The sequence below is a fragment of the Vidua macroura genome, chromosome 8 (assembly GCF_024509145.1).
Source record: "Vidua macroura isolate BioBank_ID:100142 chromosome 8, ASM2450914v1, whole genome shotgun sequence".
Lineage (NCBI taxonomy): Eukaryota > Metazoa > Chordata > Aves > Passeriformes > Viduidae > Vidua > Vidua macroura.
Genome location: NC_071578.1, coordinates 17,971,467 through 17,986,476, shown reverse-complemented (window position 1 = coordinate 17,986,476; position 15,010 = coordinate 17,971,467). Strand labels below are relative to the sequence as shown.

At 39.1% G+C, this 15,010-nt stretch overlaps 1 protein-coding gene across 1 annotated transcript in view; it reads left to right on the top strand.

Annotated features, from left to right (window-relative positions):
• The window catches only part of WDFY4 (WDFY family member 4), a 113,408-nt gene that overhangs the window by 50,760 nt on the left and 47,638 nt on the right, over positions 1-15,010 (top strand). Inside the window, exons 39-42 of the mRNA XM_053983638.1 lie at positions 8,810-8,887; positions 9,358-9,561; positions 10,445-10,496; positions 11,346-11,512. Of these exons, the coding sequence (XP_053839613.1) occupies positions 8,810-8,887; positions 9,358-9,561; positions 10,445-10,496; positions 11,346-11,512 (501 nt within the window). The remainder of the gene's footprint in view (positions 1-8,809; positions 8,888-9,357; positions 9,562-10,444; positions 10,497-11,345; positions 11,513-15,010) is intronic.

Genomic DNA, 15,010 nt, shown 5'->3' with positions numbered 1-15,010 from the left:
GTGAAATATAAGAGGAAGAAAAGGTTGCATTACCTCTCAACAGCCCTCTTCCTTTATACACTTAATTACATTAGAAAAGTTACATTGAAAATAAATGGTATTTGTATATTTAACTCGTATTTTTGACAACTTTGGTAATCACTTTAAAAAGTGGTGTAATGTAATTTTGTATCATTTTCTGTGTCAGGTGACTTCTGTGTTCACTACTGGCTTCTGTCTTCACTTCTGCCAGTTATGGATTTATGTCCTAAACCAACAGGCACCTGGTTGAAACATGGAGATTAAAGGAAAAATAAGAGCATGAACTACATAGTGAGGAACAAAGAATTTAAATCCCATAGTAAAATAAAAATATTTGCTCCTAACTGAGCAAATTTACTGAGAAAAGTGCAGAAATTCACCCAGGATTTCAGAGGTGTGCCCAGTAGAAAGAAGAAATTGGTTTTTACTGGGTTATTAACTTGATTCCTTTACCAACTGAAAAGTAAACAAAGACATTGAACCAGTAGTAGTACTTGCAACAGATTAAAACAAACAAAAAACAAGCAGCAAAACACTCCTCTTAAGTTTTTCCCTGTGGTTATTTACAAGATAGGAAGAGTGCCTTTGAGGCCCAATCTTCAATCCGGAAAAAACAGCAAAATTCAAACTATTCATTCCAGCAAAAGCTCAGACCCCACGTTTCCGCTGCACTTTTGCTCATGTTCTCCATCATCAGCAAAGCCAATTTCCTGCTGTTTGGTGGCAAGTATTTGAATTAGCCATCAAATGCAGCTGTGTTTTCTGCATATTTCTGAATACACTGTGCTATCTCATGCTTTGCTTGTGGCTTTGTCTGGGAGGCGTGATGATGTAGAAAAGAGAGTGTAATTACATTTCTGGTAGTAGAATGGCAATGATCTGCTGTGGTGATTGTATCCTCTTGGCAGCCTCAGGAGTCATGCAGGAGCATGAGGAGCATTGCACACAGTTGGATTTTGTTTGATGCTTACAGGTGACAGACTTGGGTAAATTTGCTGGCAGAAAGGTCTGTAAGACTGAATACAGTGCCAAAGGTTCCAAATCACTGACTTTTTGTTTCAAAGTGAGCCTTTTGATCTCTTGCTCTTTCTCCTCCTTTCCCCCTCCCACCCAGTTTTGCTGTCAAAATCAACTACAGGTATTTAATTTTTAGGTTGACAATGATAGTGACTGTTTTTGATATCATAAAAAAGCTACAAAAGCAGCAAAGGACTACTGTAGCAATTGTGTTTCAGTCAACTGTAAATCAGTCAGAGCTTCTCCATGCCCTGTCCTGAGGTTCTTTAGGATGAGTGCCTGAGCAAGGTTACAAGCACCACACTTCTAACTCCTGTAAGACACACTGCCTCAGAACTGTAGACACAGCTGTTACTCTTTACAAGAAATGCAGAGCTTTCTCAGTTTTACAGGAGGCCTGATTGTGCCTGTCCTCTACTGTTTTTCTTGATTAATTGCATTCCTCTATGCCAAAGGCCCAAATAATTGAAATAGATAAGGTCTTTTTAATCCCCCTTTTAATCCCAATCTTCAGAATGAAGAGGTTAAGAAACTTCCTAAATTGTAATTGCAAAGCCAGAAACTTTACTTAGATCTTTTTCTTACCAGTCACTCAGTTGGTCTTTTATCATATTTTCAAGTTAACTGAGTTAAAACAAGCAAACATTTAATGATATTTCTTTGAAAAGAGCATCATTTGTGTAACATGTTTATCTTCATAATAGAAGGATAATTAACATCACTAATTATCTAATTAAGTTCATTAACTATCCACCAACAGTGCACCGTGAAGTTGACATTATGTTCTTCTGTCAACAAATGCTTTGATTTCTTAGGAAGTAATTAAAATGTAAATTAGCATGTCATTAAATGCACAAGGGAACTTTGGAATCAAATATTCATTTCAAAACTGCTCATAGCACGCATTTTTTTTTACTTCAATGAAAGCAGGCACTTTACTATTAATGATGTATATTAAACAATTTTCATTATAATATTATTGTCTTGTTTAATAACTGGCTCAAAGCTAAATTACAGCATGCTGTACCAAGCTGGAAAAAGTTTCTTTAACTTTGAACAAAGAAATTTTCATGTCCTCTTACATACATATCTGACACTGCTCATTTATCATTTTCAGATTGTTTACAAGATCATAAAGAAATAATTCAACAGATCAATGTCAGATAAGAATTGCATGAAAACACAAAATACAGAGCTATTTCATATTATGTGATACAAATCACTGAATTTTCTGAAACATGTGGGGATCATTTCCCCTCTCATTGAAGGCAAGTATTTAGCTGAGAATTGGAATAGAAGTGTTCTATGATGAATACAAGTCTTTAGGCTGACTCAGATTCACAGGCCCCTCTCTGTCCCCTAAAAATTCATTAGAGGCTGCTATAGGAGATGGTGTGTGATAGCACAGTGCACAGTAGAAAACCTATCCTAGCACAGTTGTTTCTTTCTTGATTGATATCAGTTTCATCTTAAAACCTGAAACACAAGAGCTATCACTTACAAATTTTTTTGTGGGTAGCTCTTCAGAGGGAGTTTTCCTGTGTTTTTAAACTCCGTGGTCTTCTGTGGGAGTGAAGTCCCTTCATTGAATTACACGTTGTATGAAAATGGTGCCTGTTTTCTCCTGCATCTTGTTTTAAAACATCCGTTTGCCTTTCAAGCTTGAGACTGTGTCTGGTCAGGCTTAAGTTTGGATATTGGATTTCAGCAAGTGGAATTTAATGTTTAAAGCTGTTGGCACCAAAGTCTCATCTTTCATGAGCTGCTGGTTGCAGAGTTTTACTTTCACATAACAGAGCTGATGCCAAATGAGTTGAATGGTGTTAATGTGGATGAAAGAGGAGTTTTATTTGGTTGCAGAAAAACCCTAGAAACGTGTGCTAACCACTGAAACAGATTATTCTTTTTTTTTTGCTAAATACATGGAGAAATAATTTTTCATATTTCTTGGTTCAAATATGTCTGTTTTCTTCCAATTTTTTGATTCAACGTTTTACTTATAATAATTTCAGGAAGAAATGGTTTGAATTCAGAGAACTGAAGTGCCAATTTAAAATGAAAAGTAAAGAACAGAAAATTGAGGGAGGTCCTAGAAATCTCTGCAAGATTGACTTAAATGTTTCTTTTAGGTCAGTGTATAGGTTGGTAACTCTGCTGAAGTCTGTCACCATTCATTTCTTGTTGCTCTCATCTTTGCTAGCCAAATTAAAGTTTGCTTGTGTCTATCTGTGTTCTATTTATACTTTCTGTTGCAGAGCAGCTTGAACTACATGCACTAAAAAACCCCAGAAGTAGTCTTGTCACCTTTAAGTCATTTTAAGAAAACTGTTATTTTTATGGGTCAGGAGAGAGATGTTTCTTTTTTTTTCTGTACTCTGACCCCTAAGCACATACTGATGTTTACAGAATTGTTTCATCAGCTAAAGGACTAGAAGGGCATATTTTCCTAAATAAAAGCCATGACTCAAATGTAATCAGAAAATGCCAGCTCATGAGGCTGTTGGACAAATGCATTTAGATAATAGAGTGTAATAAAGCCCTAAGTTACATACACCTGTAGGACCTCCACATTTTAAATAGAACTAGGAAAACAATGAGTAAGAACAAGTGAAGGCAAGAGACTCCCCTGTTCTTCCCCATAATGCCCAAGTCTGACCTTCACCTTTTACTTCAGAGGTAAAACCTAATGCTACTGCTGTAACAGGATGGAATATGAGTCCTCCAGGGGTTGAATGAACTGTCCCAAAGTCACAGAAGCCATTCTCAGAAATAGGATTAAAGAACAAACATGCCTTGACTCTCATTGTGGTTTTTTGCTATTAGGAGGCAAGTTATCTGTCCTCCCAGGAACTAATCTGTTCAGGAGTGTCATCTGTTCAAGGGCTGTGTGTATGCCTGCACACATACAGACTTATGGTTGCTAGAGAAGTAGACTGGCTTCTGTACTGCCTGTCCTTAGCTGATAAATACAGTGTGGAAGTCTCATCACACGTACACACGACACTTTAGGTTTACCCTTTGAAACCCACCCCTGTGAGTGGGTACATTTATGATGCACTGAAATATGGAGGATTTTCTCATTAGGTCTGCTATTCCCCAACCAACTGGCAATGCCAGGAATCCATCCAGGATCCTTAGGAGCAGTTGGCACACTGCATTAGCCTCCTAGCGGGCTGAGGCACAAAGCTTCCATGCAACACTTCACTGCTGGAACTCAGGCTGTTGAAAAGCTAAATGAATTCTGGCAAAGCAACAATAAAATTCACACAGCAATAACAATTTTGTGATTCAAAAGAGCCTGCAAACAACCCTCAGTGTGGAGAGTGTATGTGAAAGACCAGGATAAACCGCTCTTTAGTCTGCTAAGGAAAACATTATCTGCCTTAGCTTAATGATTGCTACCTGGGGAGTAGAACAATTTGTCCTCTTCTGAAATAAACCTACTTGCTGCCTAGTGCATAGTTATTTACTTGAAAAGTAATCTGGTCTCAAGATGGGTGGCTTATTGTTTGCACAGGGTAGCAGCATACCTGGTCACTGTGTCAGACTCAGTAGCAGGAGCAGATTTGGAGATGTTACACAATTTGTATCTGAATAGAACAGGCCTGGTGCACTGAAGACTTCACCCAGCTCTAGTAGTTTACTATAGCACTCAGATGCTTCTCTGTAAAGCTGCCATGGTAGCTGCAATCCTGTCCTCTGTGGGAAGCCTGATGAGGAAGGGATTGATTGATTGATTTAGAAAGAAAGGACCAGAAATATTGAGCTCTAATTGCACATGCTGGGTAGATGTGTGGAAAAAGGAGCATGAAAACTGCCATGAATACAAGAAGATAGTTTTCATATCTCGAAAGAATTTAGGCTTAAAACTTTACTGACAATCTGGCTCTGCCTGTGAAAGTCATAGTGGTTCAGGAATGTGCTATGAAAAAATTATTGGCTCTAGATGATGCCTGAAAAAATCATTTGCTTTTGTAAGAAACTCTCTCCTTCCTGACTAGGTCACATCCTCATCCACACTGGTTAGGGCATGCAGTTCAGCAGGCAGAGGTGGCATATGGGGCTGCTGAGAAGAGCAATGCTGCACCACAAGCAGATGTCATTTAATGTTGAGCTGCTGGGAAATATATACTAAAGAAAAATGGAACAATTTTATCTTTATAAAATGGCATTTCCTTAGTGTTATTTCATCTCCTTTTCTGTTTGATTCAAGATGTGAAGTTTACTACATTGATGTAATGTAATTTTTCTCATTCTAATGATGCTAATTTCCTATTTTCTTCTTTCAGAGTTATAGGGATTTTAAGTATTTTTCATTGTCACTTTCAAAGTTCAAGTACTGCATATGTATTATCTGTGAGTTGATATATTTAAAGTTTGGTTTAAAGGAAAGGCTGCCCCCCTTCACTAGCAGACAATCTGTACATAAAGCTGTGAAATGCATACCTAAGGATATCCCTAAACATAGTGATTTCTTGAATCAAAGTCCTCAGATCTCTTTCTGCCATGCACAAACTCTTTGCTACTGTCACATATGCTGATTCACATGCAGTTTCTGGCATCCCTAAGAGCTCACTACCTGTTGTTCTGTTTTTCTATGCCCATGACATACTGTCTAAAAACCTAATGATTACTTGAATATTCATAATTAGATTAAAAAACCTTCCTTGTAGAATTGTGAAGGCCCAAGTTAGAGGAATTAAGTACATGAACTCTTCCTGGGATATGATCTAATATCTAATACATCAGCTGTGTTAGATTGCTCTCTGCCACTGGAAACATAAGAGTAGAAGGGACTTCCAAACTGGTTCATCAAAAGGGTTCCTCCTCCCACTACTGCATACTCTCACCATATGCATCTTCTTTGTGGGCTTATTAAGCTGTTGCAAATTAATTCAGGTTGGGTTTGCCCCATTATACCCCCATTCACTGCAACCATGTCCTAATGACAGGAGGTTGTGGATTCTCCATCCCTGGAGCTGTTCAAGACCAGTCAGGATGGGGTTCTGAGTATCCTGCTCTAGTGGAAGATGTTCCTGCCCATGGCAGGGGGGTTGGAACTGGGTGACCTTTAAGGTCCCGTCCAACCCAAACCATTCTATGATTCTGTGATGTTCCAGAAACTCAGCTCTTGGATTCTGTGATGTTCCAAAAACTCACTTCTTAGTTTCCCCATCTGTAAACTAAAGAATTTGCCTTCTTTCATAGATATCTCTAAGATGTACTGGTCAAAAGTACTGCACTAGTTCTAGCCCTTACCAACAGATGACTTAAAATACATGCTTCAAAACAAGTATGTGGGTATTATCATCTGTGGGATAATTTGCTTGGCACAGTGACAGATTTGAACATTTGGACTTTCCTTGTGTCTCTTACAAGTCCAAAATTAGTTTGTCTTGATATTTATTTTCATTTATTAAGAGTTTCAGCACGTACTTTTGTGTGCATGTGTATTCTGTGACCCAACACATACAAAGAAAGCCTCCAAGTGCAGAAGCCCCCATGACATAATGTTTCTTTAGGAAAGAACTGTGGTATGTGTGCTGTCTGTAACATGCAATATATTATGGCAAGCCTGAATATTTATGAGTTGCAGGAGTGTTAAGTGATCTATATATATTAAAAAAAAATCAGACATAAAGCATTCCAAAGCTCAGTAGAGTTTTGTTAACTTATAAGTCACACCTCAATCTTTTTCTCTTTTCAACTGTTTCTCATTACAAATAGTCTCTCAATTGCTTTACTTGAAAGAAATTATAGAAAATTCACACCCTGGGTTTCCTCAGTGCTAATCATTTTCTCTCCTATTTGAAAACTCCATGCAGCAAGACAAAAAAGAGATTTGAGTCTGTGATTTGTTTTGGTTTTTTAATAGGAAAATAACTTGTGAATTCTATCACCTTTTCAAGCTCTAAATATTGGCTAGGGAATATGTGGCAGCAAAATGATCTGATTTTACTTACAATGTGATTGCCTAAGGCTGCAAAGTAGAGAAATCTGTATTAAAAAAGACTTAAAGCATGGTTTCCTACTACTTCCTACTATTTTAGGAAAGGGTTGATCAATAAGACCCTTTAGTATGCCCTTCCCAAAAATGTGCATTACAGTTCTTACATTTACACCTGCTTTTCTGCATATGAAACTCAAACCTTATGTTACACTACATCACTATTTATCAAAGCTGTTATGTTCTTGTTTAAGATAGATTTTACTGTGGCACTGCTGTATTTAATCTACTCCATAAAGAGTTGCTCTTTTAAAAGATAAGCACCTATAATTTTTAATGGAATCTGTTTATTTGTTTGAAACTTGTTTGCACTAGTTATTCATTAGGCATTCCTGTATAATTGTTTTGAGTGAACACTTAGTAAATAATAGCCTGGTCTATATTCTCCTTGTTTACTGGTTGTCTTTTTCAGGTTTTGTTTTGTGTGTTGGTCTGGCTTGTGTGGCTATTTTTTTCTTCAATCATAGTCATCTCCAATTTTGTGAACTGTTCATTTCACTTTACAACCAGATGGTTTTCCTGTGAGATCAATAGTGACATGTTCATCTGGTTGAAGCTGGCTAGCTATAGCTCATTTGGAAGCCAAAGTGGTTAGTCTTCAGTTGACCAGATGTGGGTAGCAGAAGTTCTTCTTAGGACCCTTCGTATGTTTCAAGGGCTAGGAGCTGGGTCAGTGAGAATCTTTGCCATGTGGACTTTGACCTTAGGGGTCTCACTGATGACCATGAGTGAAATACAGACTATGAGCAACTTTGAAACAGCTGCCAGTAGAGCACTGACTTGGCTTGAACAGCCTGTGAATATCTAAAATGGAGGAATTGATTTTTCTACTCTGAATGGTTTTGCCCCAAGTCCACATAGAGCCAGGGTCTCAGCTTTTCTCCTATACCAGGACTGGTTTAAGAGCACAGAGATGCTGTTGCTTTCTAGGTCAGCCTTTATGGGAGTTTTATATGAATTATGGAATAGTTTTGTGAGGCCACAACTGTGATTACAGGTTTAATGATGCTTTAAACAAACAAAAATATAATTACTTTCATCAGTGTAAAACAGGAGCTTCCTGCAGGGAAACACCAATAAATGTGACTTCACAGCAGGGTTACAGACCTGGCTGGCAGCCAGCAGTAATCAGCACAACACCCAGACCCTGTATGTTAACTTAATTAGAGCCCAGTGCAAGCAGCAGCCAGAAGTTTGCTGTGAGGGACCACTGCCAGCGTGGCACAGAGTCCCTGCATTTAAAAGTTACCTACCTGACCCAGGCTGGGACTTTACAGCAAGTTTAGCCTCATGCTGTGACTCACAACAATCTCGCATTTGTTAGGGAAGTTCAGCTGGATGTGACAGCCTTTGGTACTGGGGGCACTCGCCTCTCCTTTATAATCTCACTGTAGATCCTTACCTCAGCTGGAGTCTCTACAATAGACAATTATAATTTATGCTATTTGCAGTACTAAGTCAGCTGCAAAAAGAGGAGCCTCACATTGTATTTGGTGTTTTCTTTCTCCTTCTGAGAAAGTTCTGAGTAGTTCCAGTAATGACCATTGTTAAGATGATGTCTATGTTTATATTTGTGGTGTAAGTGTGCAACTTGCTCTCAGGTGATTGAGTCATCTCTACACTGCAGAGCCATCAAACTTGCAGACACAGGCCATATTCCTTAATTATTCTTGAAAAAGACAGAACAACTAATGCCTGCTTCTGCCCCTCACAGGATTTACAGCTGCAGCACCTTGGCATAATGTGTTCTGATGTTTCTTCTAGGGATTTGTGTCGTGTATGGAACGGTACCGAAGAGTTGGGCAGGAGCTGTATGCTTCTCTGTACAAGGACCACGTACAGGTAAAGGACAGGAATATTGGGCAACAGCTTTCTGTTGTTGAAAGGTTACTCTTGGACTACCCTGAGAAACTGCGCATTTTAAAAGTGAGATGAATATTGTGCCTAAAGAATTGCTGAGAGTTGATGAGTCAACACTCCTCCCCTGACATTACTGCTGAAGTGTGAAAAATCTCTGTGATATGGTTCTCCTGGCTCACTGCTTTTGAGTTGGAAATTTTATGAAAGCAGCCACTTTCAAGTTTGTGACATTCTTTTATTTGTCACTGTATCATCCAGTCAGACTATCACTATTTTATCACTAGTAACATCTCCTGCAGCACACTTCCAGTGGTCATTCGGGCTTGTGTTAGGCCTGCAACACCCCCTCTGCAGTGGTCCCATCTGGTGGGTTGGGTAGATCCCTCTGAATCACTGGTGGCTGAGAGGAGGGAAGTGTCCAAAAGCTGGCACAAAATGCTTCTGTCCCACAGATGCAGCAGTGTGCTTACAGCAAAGCAGCCAAGGACTGGATGATACTTGAGGAGCAACTTTTCTACAGAGGAGGCCCATGGAGAGATTCTTCACGATCAGTAGAGCCACGATGGATTCTTGATTGTTACGAGGGGCCCTCACGAATGAGGAGGAGGATGCAACATGTGAACACACAAGTGGCAACAATGCAAAGGATGAGTGAGGTAGAAAGCTTTTGCAGGAGGTGCACAATGTCTGTAACAGTTGCTGGTCACTTTATAGAATTAGAGAAATATTAAGGTTGGAAAAGGCCTTCAAAATCAGAGTCCAACCTTTGATAAATATGTGCATCTCTTTCCTGTGGTTCCCATCAACTGACTTCTGAATATGCTGCTCCATGTAGAGAGAACCCACTGAAGGGATCCGGTTTTGGGGGGTAAGAAAGGCTGCAATGTCCTGTTAACAGCAACAGAATTATTTTCTTCTCTTTTCTTGTATAAAATCTCCCAATACAGATGACAGTATAAGCTGTCTGTACTTTTCTGCTAGTAGTATCTCAACGATATAGTGCTTCCCAATGTATGCAGCAGAGTCCAGTTAGAAGGCTGCACTGTCCTGTTACTAGTGCTGCTAAAAGTGGTGAATGGCCAAAAGGGGAAATAAGAGTGGTTTAAGCTAAGACTGAACTGTGAATGTGGGGTATTTACTACTGTCTGTTTCTCTAATGTCAAAATGCCAAATCCCATCAATGAAAGGCTGAAGCACTTTAATATAAGGTTCCCATACCTAAAGCATTTTTTGTGGTGCTTGGATTCTGGCAGTTTTCTGTACACTGAGTAGTATGATTTTTATCCTAAACCTGGCCTCATGTACGATCACCTTTGGAAAGATAATAGTTCTTTTCCTTAATTGTTTATGTTTGCTCCTTTAGGTTCCTTTCCAGTGATGTTTATTTGTTCCTTTCCAATGGGTTTATTTGAATTTCCAAGGCATTTATTTGCAACATAGTTCTAAATCTGTGTTTTTCTCTGCCAGCAAAGTTCTGTTGGCAGAGTTATGTTTACCTATCTGCATGTTCCACTCTAGTCACACCTAGTCTCTTTTCAGGTTCACCTAGGAAACAGAAAGGAAACAACTTCCCCTACTGAAGTGAATCCAGGTAACCTTTTAGGGCTACATTACATCATCAAGATAGTAGATATAAACAGTCAAAGATATTTGGAATTAGGGTATGAATTTCTAGGTCACAATTTAATCCAGAAAAATCTCCTTACTGTTGATGCTCTGGGCAAAAATGTCACTGTAACATCTGTGACAAAACTGATGCAAATTTCATAGGTGATATATCAACTATCTTCAGAATTTGCTGCTCTCTTGTTGCCACCTGAAAGGTCTAAAGCAAGAAAGCTATTTTGAAGTGTAAACTTTGGGCACTTTTGGGCACATGGAAAGCTCCCAGTTGCTTAAACTTCGAAGAAGTGCTCTTGGAAATACGCAGTATTGTATACTTTTTACTGTGATAGCGCCTAGCAAATAAATGAGTGGAGCTCATTGTTTTTGACTCCAAACAAGATGGAACCACTATGTACTTTCTGCATGAAGCCTTAATAAGAAGACTGATTGTGCCTTTTCTGTGTGCATTGCATGAGTTTGCAAAACTTGAGACACAGCTTGGGCAAGATATAAGTGAGTTGTCTCCGGGTTTTCTTAAGATCCTGCTCAGTCCATGTCCCTAAAAGAATACCATTTAATTTTTTTCCTAATTTCCTAATCTTCTGTGAATATAGGGATTTTGTTTGAATTATGACTGACTGCATGTATCTTTCTCTGGTTCCCTGAAATAAGCATCCTTCTTCAGCAGTCACAGATTTTAATTCTCTTGCCTGTTTTTTGGAGATAAATAATGCTATTTCCCAAGGTAGAATAGATTGAGTGAAAGACTAAATTGAATTGCTTTTGGTGTCATCCGGCTGCCACTAAAACCACAATCTCTTTTATACTCATATAGGAGAGCTGATGTTAAATGGAGCAGAGAGGGAGATGGATCAGAAGGGATTGGATTGTAACCAGCTAACATTCTTCCCCGCTCTACATGAAAGTTTCCATTCAGAAGACTTCTTAGAATTATGCGTGGAGAGACAAATTATATTGCAGGAGTTTGCAGAGAGTGAAAAGGTAGGAAAGATGAACTAGAAAATTTTCCCTGGGGACATGGCATTTTAGAGGGTGAATTAGATATGGTGGCCTATCTGTTCCTTTCAGTTTGGGGTTCAGGTGGATTCAGGCTACAGTAGACATCATTACTCTCTGTTTCCTTATGGCAAATACAGTTTTCCAGACTCTGTATGAGCTCCTGTACAGACTCTTCTTGAAGAGCAATTAACATTAATTCCTTGAAGTAAGAGAAAAAAATTTGGGCATGGCAAGCAAGATATTCTCTTATGAGGCACTGTCTGAATTTGCCGAAGACATGGCAAATTCTGAGACTCCAAGAATTTCTGTGCTGCTCTACAACCTTTACTCATGCTCAGGGCAGTGCCTACATCAAATTTATTTATAACCTCTGGAAGAGTATGCCAGTTTTGTATAGGTTGCTAGTTCAGTGGTGTTTACATGTCTTCCTGAAGAATACCAGAAAATGTTTCCTTCCTCCTTTTACATGTGTTTCTTTCTCTCTCCCCATGAGTCCTGGACAGATTCTTCCCTCTAAGGCCGTATAAACTTTCCATGCTTCCTCTTTGATGCTTCCATCATGTGTTATCTATTAAAAACATTTCTGTTTCTTCTTTGCTCTTGTACTGGACTGGATGCCCTTCACCAAGGTTTCTTCCCAATATAAGGAAGAGGCTTAAGGTTCAGGAACACTGGAGGAGAAGAGTTGTGGAGTAAATAAGGGTGACTCTTAGGAAGATGGTACCTTTGTTGTCAATTTAATTGAGACAACACCAGTGAAATTGACAGCCTGGCCTCATTCCCTGATCTTTTGCAGTGTACCTGGTTTTTTTTCAGTGGCATCATTCCCTCAGTGGGCCAGGAGTTAGCATCCCATAGTGGAAGCCAAATACTTGCAGTATGTAAACTCAGACCTCACAGTGCTATGATAATTGTACACAGATATAGAAATAGCTGTTTTATTAAAATATCTCAGTACCATCACCAGATTTTCTTGATGCTTTGCCACTGGCTAAGGGAGCACACTCATTCTCTCTAGTATGACTTTCTCAGAGTTCTTGATGCAGTCTGTTTCTGTAACAGAATTAATTTCTGTGCCCCTTCCTCCCTATACTTCTTCCCAGCAGAAGGAGACAGACATGAATATGTGAGGCATGATTTCCATGCACTGATCTCATTTTGAGCCTTCAGGCTGTCTGTCTCTTCTCCATGTAACTCTGCAGGAAGCCATCAGAAATGCCAGGCATGTTTTTTTTCCAGCAGCAGTCACTGCCTCGCCGAGCTGACAGAAGTATTAACAAAAGCAGCAGGGGGTGACATTAGCTGTCCTGTGCTCACTTAGTGCACAGAGGTCCTGCCTTGTCAGTGGCTTCCTCCTGAGCTGTCTGCACTTTAAGCAGGCAACTGGAGCCATTTTATTTCCTGCTCAGAAAAGTGATTGAGTGTGTGTGTGTGTGTGTGTGTGTCAGTGTGTGTGAGTTTGAGTGAATGTGTTCCCTAGTACATCTGAATGAACAGAGCAATCAAGAGATGAAGGGCTTTGGGCAATACCTTAGAAGGTAATTATTCAATTATTTTATGTCATGTTTGCTTCATTGATTAATGATTCTAGTAGCTTGTGAACTGGGTTTTGATCTGTTTTGACAGAAAATGAAAGTTTTTGTTTAATTTATGATAATGGCAAGCTGCTTGGTGTTCAATGCAAGACTGAAGGTACAAGACTTGCAGATACAGCACTGTCCTGGTGGAGATTCTGCACTACGACTCAGTCAGATCTTTGTTACTCATCAGCAATAATATAAGTCACATTCCCCAAATGAAAATAATTGACTCAGCTCAAGGACTCTTATATTTGAAATAATGCAGATCTATTCAATAATATAAATTTGAATAAATAATATAAAATTGAAGAAAGGGATTGTTACTATTGACTGTTTCTGTGACAATACTTGGGCTTAGTTTAATGTTTGTGAAAGAGAGGTTACATGCTCTTCCCCCTCAACAAGGTCTACTCACATGCCCTGGTTCTGCCTTAGGCACAATAGCACAGTGGTTTTTTGTGCCAGACCATATTAATGATCATAGGCCTCCTTCATGGTCCACGTGCCTCCTATACCCACACACATGATCTCTGGGTTTAGTGAGGTGGATTTCTTAAAAGTCTGGATTTCAACTCTGTGTCTGTGGAGCTGCTTTATGCAACTGCCTGATATTTCAATATTCAGTTACCTTCCTTTTGGGAAGAAGCAATCTTTTTCCTATTTAATTACTTCAGGAAACCACGTGGTTTGCTAATGTGAGCAGAATTCCCCAGTATTCTCAGTGCAAGCATACATGTCTCTAACCACGTAATGGCAGGCACTCCAGTCCAGAGTTCTGTAGTTGGCATATCCCCGCAGAGACAGACATTCTTGTGGGAGAGGTGATGGAAAAATACTACCTTCCTCTTAGAAATCATTTAGAGGGGAGAGAGATTGAAGAGATGTTCATGAAAAATTACCCACAGAAATCTCCCAGGGCTGTTTTTTTCCCTTAAACCAAGAATGAGAGAAACAACCTCCTGTGCCCACTAAGTGATTTCAAAATGAAGCGCCCTGTTTGTTGGTAAAATAATGGCTTTTCAGAAAAGTATTTAAGTGTGGAAACAAGATTTTATTTAATTTACTTATGAATTTAATATTTATGTTATCCTAACATCAAAGACTAAAAGCTTGTGAAGCAGGGTGGTTCTGCTTCAGCTGACCTTAGCTAGACCATGTGTAGTTTGGGATGGCAAGGAAGGTTGTAGATTTGACTCCAGAAATAGTGAGTTTAGGAACAAAGGCAAAGAGCGAAGTAGAACCACACTTATTCTATATATTATCATGTAGACTTTACATGATCTAGTAAAACTAATCTCATTTCTGGGTCAATTTTGCATGCCACATAAAACAATACAGTCCCTAGTTGTTATGAAATTTGGCAGAGATAAGGTCATTGAGATTTTAAGAGAAAAACAGATTTTGTGATACTTCTCATACTTATCAGTCTGTTCTCTTAGGAACACTGCATTACATTTCTGAACCAGGAAAGTTGTCCTGTTATGTAAATACCTCTCTAATCCCTTTGTATGTAGCCCTCTGGTCCTTGCAGCTTCAGATGGACTCAGCTTGCAAGATTCTACACTCATTTCTGGATTCTGTGCAATTCGGGATTTTGCTAATTTAGAGAAGGAACTCAGCAGTGAGCAGTTTTCTTAGTACGTAAAGTAATATTAGTGTTTTAAAATTCTAGGAGCAATATTTTTGAGACTGGGCTAATGGATGATTAGCTACTGTCCCCTTCCTAGGAATAGAGGAGGTACTGGTTGAAAGTTCTGGTTGAAACTGGGCACAACACTGACTTGACCTTGACCATCCCAGTTAACTGTAATAACCAGTGGACTTAGCTTTTGGAGCTGAGTATAGAATATTTTATGAGCAGACAAAAATAAGGAACTCCATGCTGCTAAATGTAAGGGAA